Source organism: Hippopotamus amphibius, chromosome 6 (assembly GCF_030028045.1).
Source record: "Hippopotamus amphibius kiboko isolate mHipAmp2 chromosome 6, mHipAmp2.hap2, whole genome shotgun sequence".
NCBI lineage: Eukaryota > Metazoa > Chordata > Mammalia > Artiodactyla > Hippopotamidae > Hippopotamus > Hippopotamus amphibius.
In genome coordinates this window covers 146,907,753-146,920,486 of record NC_080191.1, presented here as the reverse complement: position 1 = coordinate 146,920,486, position 12,734 = coordinate 146,907,753, and the positions used below count along the sequence as shown (strand labels likewise).

General features: G+C 37.6%; 1 protein-coding gene across 5 annotated transcripts in view; it reads left to right on the top strand.

Annotated features, from left to right (window-relative positions):
* Positions 1-1,357: 1,357 nt before the first annotated feature.
* Positions 1,358-12,734, top strand: part of PHC3 (polyhomeotic homolog 3) — a 75,270-nt gene continuing 63,893 nt past the window's right edge. For 4 of the 5 annotated variants that reach the window (XM_057737731.1, XM_057737730.1, XM_057737728.1 and 1 more), the window contains exons 1-4: positions 1,358-1,389; positions 3,934-4,099; positions 7,419-7,574; positions 8,699-8,776. In XM_057737731.1, the coding sequence (XP_057593714.1) occupies positions 1,376-1,389; positions 3,934-4,099; positions 7,419-7,574; positions 8,699-8,776 (414 nt within the window). In that variant the 5' untranslated portion in view covers positions 1,358-1,375. The remainder of the gene's footprint in view (positions 1,390-3,933; positions 4,100-7,418; positions 7,575-8,698; positions 8,777-12,734) is intronic. The other variant, XM_057737729.1, reaches the window with a different exon arrangement.

Genomic DNA, 12,734 nt, shown 5'->3' with positions numbered 1-12,734 from the left:
TATCTCAGTTCTTGAAAGGTGTGAAAAGGACTCGTTTGTGATCAGTATGCTATTTTTGGTGAAGGACAGTAAAGATTTATTATTCCTTAACTACAGTCTGTCATACAGAGTGAAGTAAGTCAGAAAGAGAAAGACAAATATTGTATGCTAACTCACATATACGGAATCTAAAAATGGTACTGATGAACTCAGTGACAAGAACAAGGACGCAGATACAGAGAATGGACTGGAGAACTCGAGGTTTGGGAGGGGGCGGGGGGTGAAGGGGAAGCTGAGACGGAGCGAGAGAGTAGCACAGACATATATATACTACGAACTGTAAAATAGATAGTCAGTGGGAAGTTGTTGTATAACAAAGGGAGTCCAACTCGAGGATGGAAGATGCCTTAAAGGACTGGGGCGGGGAGGGTGGGGGGGACTCGAGGTGGGGGGAGTCAAGGAAGGGAGGGAATATGGGGATATGTGTATAAAAACAGATGATTGAACTTGGTGTACCCCCCCCCAAAAAAAAAAGATTTATTATTCATTGAACGTAAGGTTTCCAAAGCAGTTAATGGAGCTGTGTCAGAGCACTTAGATTGTGTGGATAGCTCTGTAAAATCCACTTCGCTCTCCAGATTAAGACGTTGGAAGACAGGGACTTGCTTCACTCATCTACAAGTTTGTCTCATCCTGCTTCAGATTAGTTGTCACATGCGTAGAATATAGTAAATTACGTTAGTAAATTGGTGGTCTTTCCCGCTTTTTCCCTGCGGTATGCAAGTCTGCCATCTCCACTAAGCGCTCGGTAAATTCACGTCAAAGACATGAATGATATTCATAGGGTAATCGGGATGATTCCTTAACCGCCCACCTCATGCGCATCCAGAACAGTATCTTTGGGCCCAAGAGAGGGACTGCTGGTTCCATCCCCAAATTGCCATGCGCCCCAGGTAACAAACTCTTCAGCTACCATGGCATTTTGTTTCTCTGAGAACTCAGCATCCAAATCTCGTGGTATTCTCTTCCATCTCACTCTTTGCAGTTTGCATAGGCTTTGGTATATTTTAGACGTTTTTAAAATTTTGAATTTAACAGTCGAATCAGAACTTTTCATATCTTGGTTACAGACCCCTTCCCAAGAGGAAGAAGACCCTAGGCAAGAGAAAGCGAGGGGGTGGAAGTGAGACACTGGTATCTACAGTGGGGAAACCTAGTCACTTCCCAACACGAGCGAGAGTTCAAGTGGGAGGGGGGATTGGAAGAGGAGGACCCCACGTGACCTTGGGGGCCCGAAGCTGAGCCGACCCCGCCCCTTCTCCCTCTGCCGCCGCCGCCGCCGCCGCCGCCGCCGGGGGGCGCATGCGCAGCCCGTGTTAGTGATGGAGGAGAGAAGATGGCGGAAGCGGAGTGAGTGACTTGCTGGTGACTGATGTCGTAACCGGGGGGCGAGTGGGGGCAGCGACACGTCCCCCAGGGGGAAAGCGCAGGGCTCTTTAGTGGGCAGTGCGGGGAAAGGGGGACGTTAGAGCTTCCTTATCGTGAGGGAGCCGGCTTGGCCCTTGTGGGGGGACGGAGGCGAACTGTGAGGGTCCAGTTACCTCCAGGCGGGAGCGCCCCTTCCGCCGTCTGGTCCCGGATCTGCGGGGCCCTGTGCGCAGGGTCATCCCTCGGACCCCGGCCGCCGGGGTCTTCCGGAAGATGAGCCCGAGTGGGCCCCTCAGGCGTTGTCATCCCTGCAAGTGGGCCCCGCGGGCAGCCTTGTGACGGCTGCCCGCGCCGGGGGCCCGCGGAGGCTAGGTAGGGCTGGGCGGGCACTGCCAGGCCTCCTTCGCGCTCGCCTCCTTCCCGCCCCGGCGCCACCCCACTGCTCCTCAGTGGGAGAACCCGAGACGTGGGGCTGCTCACCGCCCTCCCCCAGGAGGCTTGGAGGAGGTGTCCCAGCGCCGGCCTTGCAGCGGCGGGGGGCTGTTGCGGGTCTGGCAAAGCTGAAAACACCCTGGAAGGAAAGATCTTTCTTTGCCTCGGGTCTCTGGCTGCAGCGTTGATGCCGCCCTAGAGGGCCACATTCTTGTGTGGCGGTGTGATGGTATGCTTAGTTAGCGACTCAAACTTAGTGTTTCCTGGGTAGGCCGCTTGTGCAGCAGAACTGCCCGTTTGTATTTTGCAGGCAATACTATGTATAGACGGTGGAGTTACCAAAATTGTTCTTTTGTGCCAGGTCTCCAAATGCAGTGCAGTGCTTTGGCCAGTTCTCCCCACGGATGTTTAGACTTGTGCCTAGAATTTGGATTCTTTGTGACCATATTTAGTTACTGAACTGCTTACTGTAGGGTTTGAGGTTGAGGACATGGTTGAGCAGAATAGCACTGTAAAAGGACCAGAATTTAAGCTGCCTCTTTGCATACCTTTGGTACGTGGCTCAGAAGTGTTATGACAGGTAGTAATTTGGTAAAAAGTTTATCAATCACTGTATCTGTACGATGTTGAACAGTTACCATATGATGCTGTGCTTTGATGATTGGAAGGCAGTTTGCAAAACTACAAAACGCTCCCTCCCCCCTCCAACCCCCCTCCAGAGAAGCATAAAGATGTGTGAGTCATTTACTAATCAAAAAAATTAGTAAGAGTCAGCACTCCCCCCTTTCCCCACTTTTTTCCTTTCACTTTTCCTCTTATTAAGTCGGGGTTTTTTAAAAAATATGATTCCTCAAAGAGCACATAAATACTATTTACATACATGATATAAAGAACAAAGAAAATTTGTACATAAAAGGACACCGTATGGGAATAGTGCATGCATACCCAATTAGTGCCAAATTCCTTTGTCTTCTCGTGAAGTAGAAAGTGTTCCTGTTACATTCTTGTCAATGCTGTTCACATAAGGTGGGTCAGATTTTGTTTTTCAAATAAAAGACAAGAGAGGCAGGGAAAGCCAGAGTATTCTCAAGTGTGCTTTTCACCATTGTGATGCATTTCTTACCCTACAAAAAATGGTTCTAGTTTCTAATAATAATAAACCTCTCAGAAATGACTTAATATGTTGTTTGAATTTATTAAAATACAGATTCTGTATTTAGTAGCATTTTGTACCACAACAGTGAAATGAGTTTGTAATATTGGAGGGAAAAGAATCAGTATGGTACAAAAGTGCACTTTACTGCCCATACGTGAGGAAAGCGACAAAGTTATGCTGTTTTCAAAATTTGGAGCTATTCTTTGTGAAAAACAGATTTTTGTAAAGAAGTGGGAAAATTGTTTTCAGCTGCTTCTCTTATTTACCCAGTCAGAGTAATCAGCTTATGAGAATTAGAGTTATTAGATGTAGTAAGGACAGTGTTGTAGGATAATTAGAGGGAAAGCAGAGTGAGTTAATAAAAAATTATTTTTTAACTTATTTTCTAAGAGAACTTATTTTTAAGTATAGTATGTATGGTAGCCAAAAACTAAGTTAATTGACTAAACTAAGCTAAAGTACTAAACTAAGCTAGAACAAGTCCATAAGCATCCTATTTTAATATCTAGATAAGAATCACTTTAATTTTGTAATTGGTATGGTCAAAAGACTATAAAGAAATATTTTAATACTCTGATATTGCTTAAGTTTTAATTTTCCTAGGTAGTTAAGTATTCTGTCATCACCTGTTTTGGTTTCAAAACACTTACCTTCCTTCAACAATAAAAAGGTAAACTTTAGGCCAGGCTTTATCTGAATTACATATCCTGAGTCATTTGAACTCAAATTTAATAGGTATGAACTGTTAAATATGCTCTATATTTGTGAAGTATTTTTCCTTTGCACGTGTTGATGGTGACTGTGTGCTATCTGTATTTTATTTAAGGCCTTCTTAGAAATTTAGACTGTTGCTGATTATTTCTTGGAATAATTAAATATTCTTTGAACACCATAAGATAACGCTTTTGCCAATACAAATCCTTTGTGTTATCTGCTAGCTTTAAGGACCACAGTACTGCTATGGATAGTGAACCAAACCCTGGAACATCTTCGGTGTCGACAACAACCAGTAGCACTACCACCACCACCATCACCACTTCCTCCTCTCGAATGCAGCAACCACAGATTTCTGTCTATAGTGGCTCAGACCGACATGCTGTACAGGTATTTCAGTTACCATGATGGGTAGGCTAAGACTTAGGATGTAATTACTTTTTGCTTAAGCCAAATGAATCTATTGTTTTATGTCCTCCGGTGAGTTACATGATACCGTCTAAATGACTACATTAAGGAGTGTTAATGTTTGGAACAACCTGCAGAGTTATTTAATAATCATTCTATTGAGACGGCCTACATTTGTCAGCATGTAGCTTATAAAAGTGTATCAGGAAAATTATAACTGAAAAGTCTCTAGGTGCCGCTGCAATGAGGAGAAACTCAACCAAGAGCCGCACATGAAGAATGGCTATAGGTTTTTCTATTTGAACCCAAAATATGGACTTTGGATCTGTTCAAGGGGCAGAGGAGGAAGGGAATATTTAATTAGGAGAAGTCTTAGGCTCTTGCCTTCCTTGAGAAGATAAAGTTTACCTGGTTAAGCTTTATAATAATGGAGGTTGAGACAGTATGGTTTTGTGTAAAAGGGCATGGGCATTGCAATCTGATGTGATCTTTGTTTGAATTCTGTTTTGTTTATCATTAGTAGATATGTAGCTTTGGGTGAGAGGCAAAATCTCCTTGAGCCTCAGGAAACTAAAAAAATGAGGATGGGACCACCTGCTTAATTAGTTATGAGGATGAAAGGAAGCATCTAGAATTCTGTGGGGCACATTATATATCCTCAATAAATAATAATAGCTAATATATATATAGAACAGTTTATATGCCAAGCATTTAATAAATTCTTTACATGGATTTTCTCCATTTAACAGATGGGAAAACTGATGTTTTAAATTGGCTAAATAACTTTCCTAAACTCATGTAACTAGTTGGTACTCTGGTTTTAGAGTTAACCACTCTGTGAGTTCTTATTTTTTTCATTATACCTGTTTTCTCTTTTAAATCTGTGTAATTGCACTCCACCTTGAAAAAAACTTAACCTGTTTGTGGTGTAGTCATCTCCCTGATACATTCTTCTAGAGTGGAGATCCCAGTATACTGGCTATTTAGATGGTCTGTAGTTCAAGATTCTGAAGTTACTGTGGAGTAGAATCCGTATTGTTGGTGACCCAGTCAGTTAAGTAAAAGTTCAAACTGGAATGCAGAGTGTGTTTTTAATGTTTTTTCACCTTTCTGTGAGGCAAGTGATATAGGGAAGAGTATCTAGATCTTGAGCATACAGATGATGTGATGTTTTAAATGCCATTTTGTTCTCTAGCTTTTCCTAAGCTAGATGTGTTAATAAAAAATGAAGTGTTATTGGAGATGTTTAGATATAGATATATTTCACAAATAGCATTAACTCTAACTCTTATGAGATCATAGAATTGCTTCCCTTAAAATGTAATCAAATCAATATTTATCGAACTACCTCAGTGGTTCCTTAATACCTTTCAGCTTTCTTTTCCAGTCCTGTGAATCTTCTTCACCCTCCTTTCTCCTTTAGTGGAATAAAATAAGAACAATGTGCTGTATCTTTAACTTGTATTTAAAGAGTCTCTCTCCCATGAGCATAGCATTGGATGGTAATGAAAGGCTGTGCTGACAATAGAAAAAATTACTCTGAGAGGAATATTTGACATATAGGTTATTCATTTTTTATTTCAGTTTGATTTTAGAATTTTGTTGTGGAATTAGAACACACATAGATTTACCTGACCAGAAAGACATATTGTTGTGATTCTTAATCACTTAATGCAGGTCTGTAGTCTCCTGCAACTAGGGGTCAAAAGCCTGCATTGGTTTTGTGACAGGCATCTGCAGCAATTATAGCCGTCTGTTGTGGGGGAATTGAGATATGAACACATGAAGGTATACAACACAAGGAAATATGCTTTTCTTGGAATTTCGATAAAGAGATTCATAGCTTTGTCCTGACTCAGAAGCTCAAGCTGTAGGATTATGGTTCTATTACTCCCTTAGCTCTTTGCAAACTCTGGTTTGATGCTGAGATTTAGGGTGCTGTTTCAGAGTCACCATGGGCATGATGTGATCGCAGAGGACTGGTGTAGTCTGATTTACCATTTGGACAGATAAAGAATTTTCTTTTATTGGAATACTTGACTTTTCTACATTTATCAGTTTATGAAGTTCAGGCTCAAAATTTTTATTTTACTAATAAATAGTCACAGTAATTAATAGTTTTTCAGAAATTTTTTTTTAGTAAGAATAGTTTTATTCTGTGTTGAAACAATTGAATCTGATGTTTAAAAACATTTAAAAAAGTGATTAGTAATTTTCTGAAAAAGAAATAGCTTTATAATTTTATGTGGTTATTAATATAACAAAGCTAATAAGGTTTTTCAGACATTTAAAGAAAAATACAAATGAGAAGGTAAAAATCACTTCTATTCTAGCTACCCATCAGTAGTCTTTTAATGCTTTCCTGAATATTCTTTAAAATATTTTAATATAAATGGTATCTTATTCTATACACTATTTAGTAACCTACTTTTTTCACCTAATCGTATATTTAGGAATTTTTTTGTTAATAGATATATCTGCTCTGTTCAGTATAGCAGCTACTACCTGCATGTGGCTATTTTATATTTAAATTATAATTAAAATTCAATAAAAGTAAAAACTGAGTTCCTTAGTTGCACTAGCCACCTTGTAAGTGCTCAGTACATACTTGTGACTCGTGGCTGCTATATTGGGTGGCACTGATCTACATTACTGTTGTAATGCCTGCAGGGTATACGTATCCTCTCTACATGCAAGCTGTGAATTCTACCAAGTTTTATCCAAAATGATTATACCAGTTTACATTCTTACTAACAGTGTATGAGAGTATCTGTTTCTCCGGTAGTAGTAGTATTTTTTTAACTCTTTATCCATTGGAAAGTTGGAAAATAGTGTCTTTTTTTTAAAGTATTTATTTGGTTGCGTCGGGTCTTAGTTGTGGCTCACCTGCTGCTTAGTTGTGGCATGCGAACTCCTAATTGCAGCACGCATGTGGGATCTAATTCTCTGACCAGGGATTGAACCCAGGCCCCCTGCATTGGGAGTGGGCAGTCTTAACCACTGCGCCACCAGGGAAGTCCCTAGTGTCCTGTCTTAATTTTGTAAGTTTTGACTACTAATGAGGTTGAAGATCTTTTCAAATGCTTACTTAGCACTTTTTCCTTTTGTGAATTGCCTTGTTGGGTAACTTTAATTTGTACAGATTAGTGAAAACTAGTGATATGTAACTAGGAGAGAACTACGTTAATAAATTTGATGACATTGAATATTAAAGTCATGACATTTTAAACTGCTGCTTTTTTAATACTTTATTTTATAGTTAAGATTACGGTTTGACATTGGTTCAATTGACTTATCACAGGTAATTCAACAGGCATTGCATCGCCCTCCCAGCTCTGCTGCTCAGTATCTACAGCAAATGTATGCCGCCCAGCAGCAGCACTTAATGCTGCACACAGCAGCTCTCCAGCAGCAGCACTTAAGCAGCTCTCAGCTTCAGAGCCTTGCTGCTGTGCAGGTGAGACTGAAATGAATTGAGAATTTGTGAGGCCACAGTTGACATTACCTGCAGATAATTACTGAAAATAAATATATTGGGTATTATTTCAGAGTTTTCAGTTGTCCTGTGATTATTTTTTCTTAAGGAAATATAATAGGCTGCCAAATAGAAGTTAGTTTAAAAAAAATGAACATGTTTTATGTGTTACTCTTGCTAACTTTTGTCCCTCTGCTTTTTATCTGCATTGCAGAAATGCTATACTAGCGTCATGGTTTTGTGTATAAGATTTTAGGCATAACAGTGAATAGTTAGGGCTACATGAATTATATTTACATTTTAACAAAAAAGGTTTTTTTTAAATTACGTACATAATTTACACTCATTAAAAAAAATCAAACAGTATAAAATTGTTCATAAGAGATAAAGTATAGAGGTATTCCTTTTCCACACCCCCTGCTATTTTCCACTCTTCAGAGGTGGCCATCAACAGTTCAGTATGTATCTCTCTGGAAATGTTCTGTATAAAAATATGTGTGTGCACTTTTCTAAAATCCAGTCATATGATTCCTACTGCTAACAGGATGATTTTGTGATTAAATGCTTATGTTTTTAAAAGAGATCATCGTTATTGTTGCATCATCTATTTAAATAAAACTACACATGAGATTTAATCTTAAATCTCCTCACCAGAGGAGAATCTCAGTTGACAAACCTGAAAAAAGTTTATTTCTGTTATAAACACATCCCCAGCTGTTACTTCTTCTCAGTAGTGTAATTTTAAATAACATGGTGTTCATGATACGAGTTAGGAAACCGAAACCCACTGGCACTTGATATAGCTCCAATTTCTTTTTCATAACATTGGAGTGGTGATTTCACTTCAAAGAAGACAGAGACCTGTAGAGTAAAACTGACAATGAGTGCAGCTGTTAAAATAAGATTAGCTTTTGGGTCTTCTGTTTTCACCCTTCAGTGTTTTCTTTTTTTCTTAATCTGTTTGCCTAAAACTTAATCCATATTGACTGTAAAATGACTGTAAAATAGATGTTTTGACTTTTATTGTTGTTTTGTGGTATCCTGGTACCAGAAAGTTTTTAACATCAGGCTTTTATAGACATATTCTAAAGATCTTATTATTTTAGGCAAGTTTGTCCAGTGGAAGACCACCTACATCCCCCACAGGAAGTGTCACGCAACAGTCAAGTATGTCCCAGACATCTGTAAGTGCCCTAAATTTTTTCCTGGTTTTAAAATTTTATGTTAGCGCGTTCCAAAAGTGAACTGTTAATATTTACAAAGCTGTTATTGTTTATCTGTTGAATACTATTTAAGTAACAAGTGTCTAGAAACAGGAATGATAAATTTCAAGAATTTGAAACTAATGTCAAACTTTGATAATCTGAGTGTTAAAAATTCTTTGTATTATTTCTTATACATGATTTCCCACTGATTGTGTTTAGATCTGTGATTCTGAATGATTGCAGTTTTCAGTGTGCACTGAAAGCATGAAATATATAATTCAGGGGAAGTAAGTCATACATTTACTGTGATATACTAAGGAATGTCATGTCCTTGGTAGACATCTAAATGTATCTAGCTTTTTCTGTGCAATTCACATTTTAGAAATTTTGCTTTTCAGCTTATGCTTACTTGAGTTATTTGGGTCAAATGTACAAGTATCCATTCAAGATAGTGTAATTTATTTTGAGAAAAGAGTAAAAAGAAAGATGATTTGCTGTATTGCACATATATACTGGGAAATTGTGCAAAGTATTCCAGTTAAAAGAAATTTACAGTTGTGGTAATACTTGTTTAACTTTTTATTTTGATATAATTTCAAATTGCAAGAATAATAAAGTAAATTTCTGTATATCATTTACTCAGATTCACCAGTTGTTAGCATTTTGGCTTATTCTTTATCATTCATTCTTTCTATCTGTGTATATATACAGTTACCTTTTTCTGAACCATTTGTGGGTAAGTTGAGACATGTTCCTTTACTCCTAAATACTTTGATATGTGCTTCCTAGGAACAAAGTCATTCTTTTATGAAGCCACATGAAATGGATCAAATTCAGGAAATTTAACATTGATACAGTGCTGTTCATATTCAGATTTCATCAGTCGTCCCAGATTCTCAGCCTCATCACTATAGACATTATGCACCAGATAATTCTTTCTTGTAGAGGGGCTATCCTTTGCCTTATAGGACGTTAAGCAACATCTCTAGCTTAGATTCCAGTAGGCTGTGCCTTCCTCCTTTCCCCAGTGTGACAGCCAAAAATGTCTACAGGTAGTGCCAGATGTTTCCTGAGGGGCCAAATTGTCTCTTGTTGAGAACCATTGAGTTAACCTAATAATGTCCTCTTTAGCTGTTTTTTCCTGATCCAGGATGGTAATACTTTGATACCTTGTAAAATTCACTCCAATAGAGTATAGTTTATGGATTGCTGAGGAGTTAAAGATGAACTTGGGTTGTGTTTCTTTAGCTAAGGGTGTGATCTTTACTGAGTACACGTGTGATGAGCGCAGTTATTTTTGGACTGTTGATCTGATTTTTTTTATTTTGATAATGTGTTTTATTTAATTCATTATGTCCAAAATATTATCTTTTCAACATCTAATCAACATAATAATTACTGATGAGATATTTTACTTTTTCTTTTGAGATGTACTTGATGAACATTAACTATAAAAATCTACTAGGATCCCACCTTATCACACAAACTTTAACCTCATTTTAGAGTTTTACAAAAAGTTTAGTAGGGCTCTCTGCAGATTACTATCTTCTCTTCTACAGCAAGTATAAAGGGACTCAGGTAAAGTTAATTAAAAAAAACAAAAACAAAAAATCAAACCAGAAAAAACACAAAGTAAACAAAAAAGGTCATGAGTTACATTATAGACTTCTATTAGAGGGAATCTCATATTAATAAAACAAGGTGATTTTCTACTTTTTAAAAATCTGGTAAAATATACATAACATAGAATCTGTAACTGAGCAGGACCCTATGGGGCCTTCCCAGGACAGACCCGTCCCCCATATGCTCTGCTGCAGTTCCTCTCTGACTACCCAGATAATAGTATCTCATTAGGCAGAATTCTCAACCAAAAATTTCAAAACGGGCATCATGAATTTCCAGTAAACATAGAAAAAGATGCTGATGGTCGTTAGGAACCCAGAAATTTCAAATTGAAGCCAAATGATATTATTTTACACCTAATGGAGTGGCAAAAATTTTAAATGTCTGTATTACATGTGTTGATTACGTTAAGTATTATTATTATTATTTTTTAAGCTCTTTATTGGAGTGTAATTGCTTTACACTGTTGTGCCAGTTTCTACTGTACAACAAGGTGAATCAGCTGTATTTATACATATATCCCCATATCCCCTCCCTTCCATGTATCCTTCTCACCCTCCCTATCTTGATCTGATATTTTTAATAAAAGTTTCTATTTTAGCATGGAAGTATCCTGGAACATGAATAAAATTAGTTAAAGAAATTACTTATGCCTTGAAAATGAGAAATTTATGTAACTTAGCCCTAAGCATTATTGCTGTAGTTATGGTTATAAATGTCAGATAATATCTTTAATACATTGGTAGTTTTGAGAAGGACTGGTAAACTGGTTAAAAAAATTATAGATAATTCTTTATTCTATAAAGTACTGGAACAGCATTAGGGTATATATGTATAGAGTTATGTGTTCTGAATTTTTTTCCTTTCACATTATTAAAAAGGTATCCTCAAACTATTTTTGTTCCATTATGATTTTATGTATGTGACTTTTACAATCACAGTTTCAGTGATTGTGCTTATTTTTTATGACATTGTTAGTGCTGCTTGTCATAAACCAGGTAACTTTGTATAAGGAAGAATGCCAGAACCTGTGACTAGTGGGGAAAAGAAGTAGGAAGAATAGATGCCTAGAAAAAACAAGAGAATGATACATTGCATTTGTTTTGTTTTCTATCCCAGCTGAGTAGTAGCTCAAGTAAGTTGACTAGCAGTCTAAATTATGATACTCAAGATAGATTAGTAAATTTAGGTCAGTCTCTAAAGAGGAGCAGAGCATGGTAGCAGAAATCTCTAGGTTGTGATAATAATAAGTTGTCAGGTGGCAGTCTGCCAGTTTTCAGAGTTTCTGGTGTTTTGAGATAGGGTTCTGATAACGGATGAATGCCATGGGGGAAGGGTCCAGCCTTCAGTAGATAAAAACGCTACAAATAAGTTGTCAAGTCACCAGAGAAATAGGTTGGGGTTTAGAGTAGGAGTGGAATGCCAATGGGAAAATGGAATCTTGTATTTTATAAAATGAAATAAAAAGTCCAGTCATACACCTGGGGAAACTATGTATGTGGAGGAGACCATTGTTAATTGAATGTATAGGTAGTTAGTGGGTGCCAGCATCCTCTTCTTTCTAGTCATTAGAACAGAAAGGCTAATTCTAGACTCTTACCAGTTGTGAGAGTGGTGGAGTTTTTTTGTTTTGGTGGGCGGGGGGGTGGGGTGCGGTGTGGGTGTGTGTTTATGATTGATTGGGTCTAAAACTAGTTGGGACTGAGTCTTTAGGTTGATGTCTTTGTACTTCAATTTAATGGAACTAAGATTTAGTTAAATTTGATTTGCTAAAATGAAATCTAAACCAAGTAAAAACTCTGTGCAAAAAAACCATCAACAAAGTTAAAAAACAACAAAATGGTTGAAAATATATTTGCACTGTGTATGTCACCCAGCTTATAGTTGTGAAATACCAAGGGCTCTGTTATATTAGTAAGATAAACAATGAAGATTCACAGAAGGCTTGCATTGGTAGTTTTTAAAAGAAAGACTGCTTTTGGCTTTTAAACACATGAAAATATATTTATCATATTAGTAATAAAGAAAGGTATGTAAAAACAGCAATAATGTTCTCTTTTCAATTGTCAAATTAGAAAATGGAAAAACATTGAGACAGTAACAGTTGTTGGCAAGTATGGTACAGTCATACACTATGAATGTGGTGGGAATGTATAATAATAATTGGTACAACTTTTCTGGAGGGTTATTTGGCAGTGTGTATGAAAATGTAAATTATGCATGTCCTTTCACATAGTGCTCTAATTTTTAGTGATGTCATTGACTAAATATGAGAGATAATTGTGACATAATTTTTGCAAATGTGCATGATTTG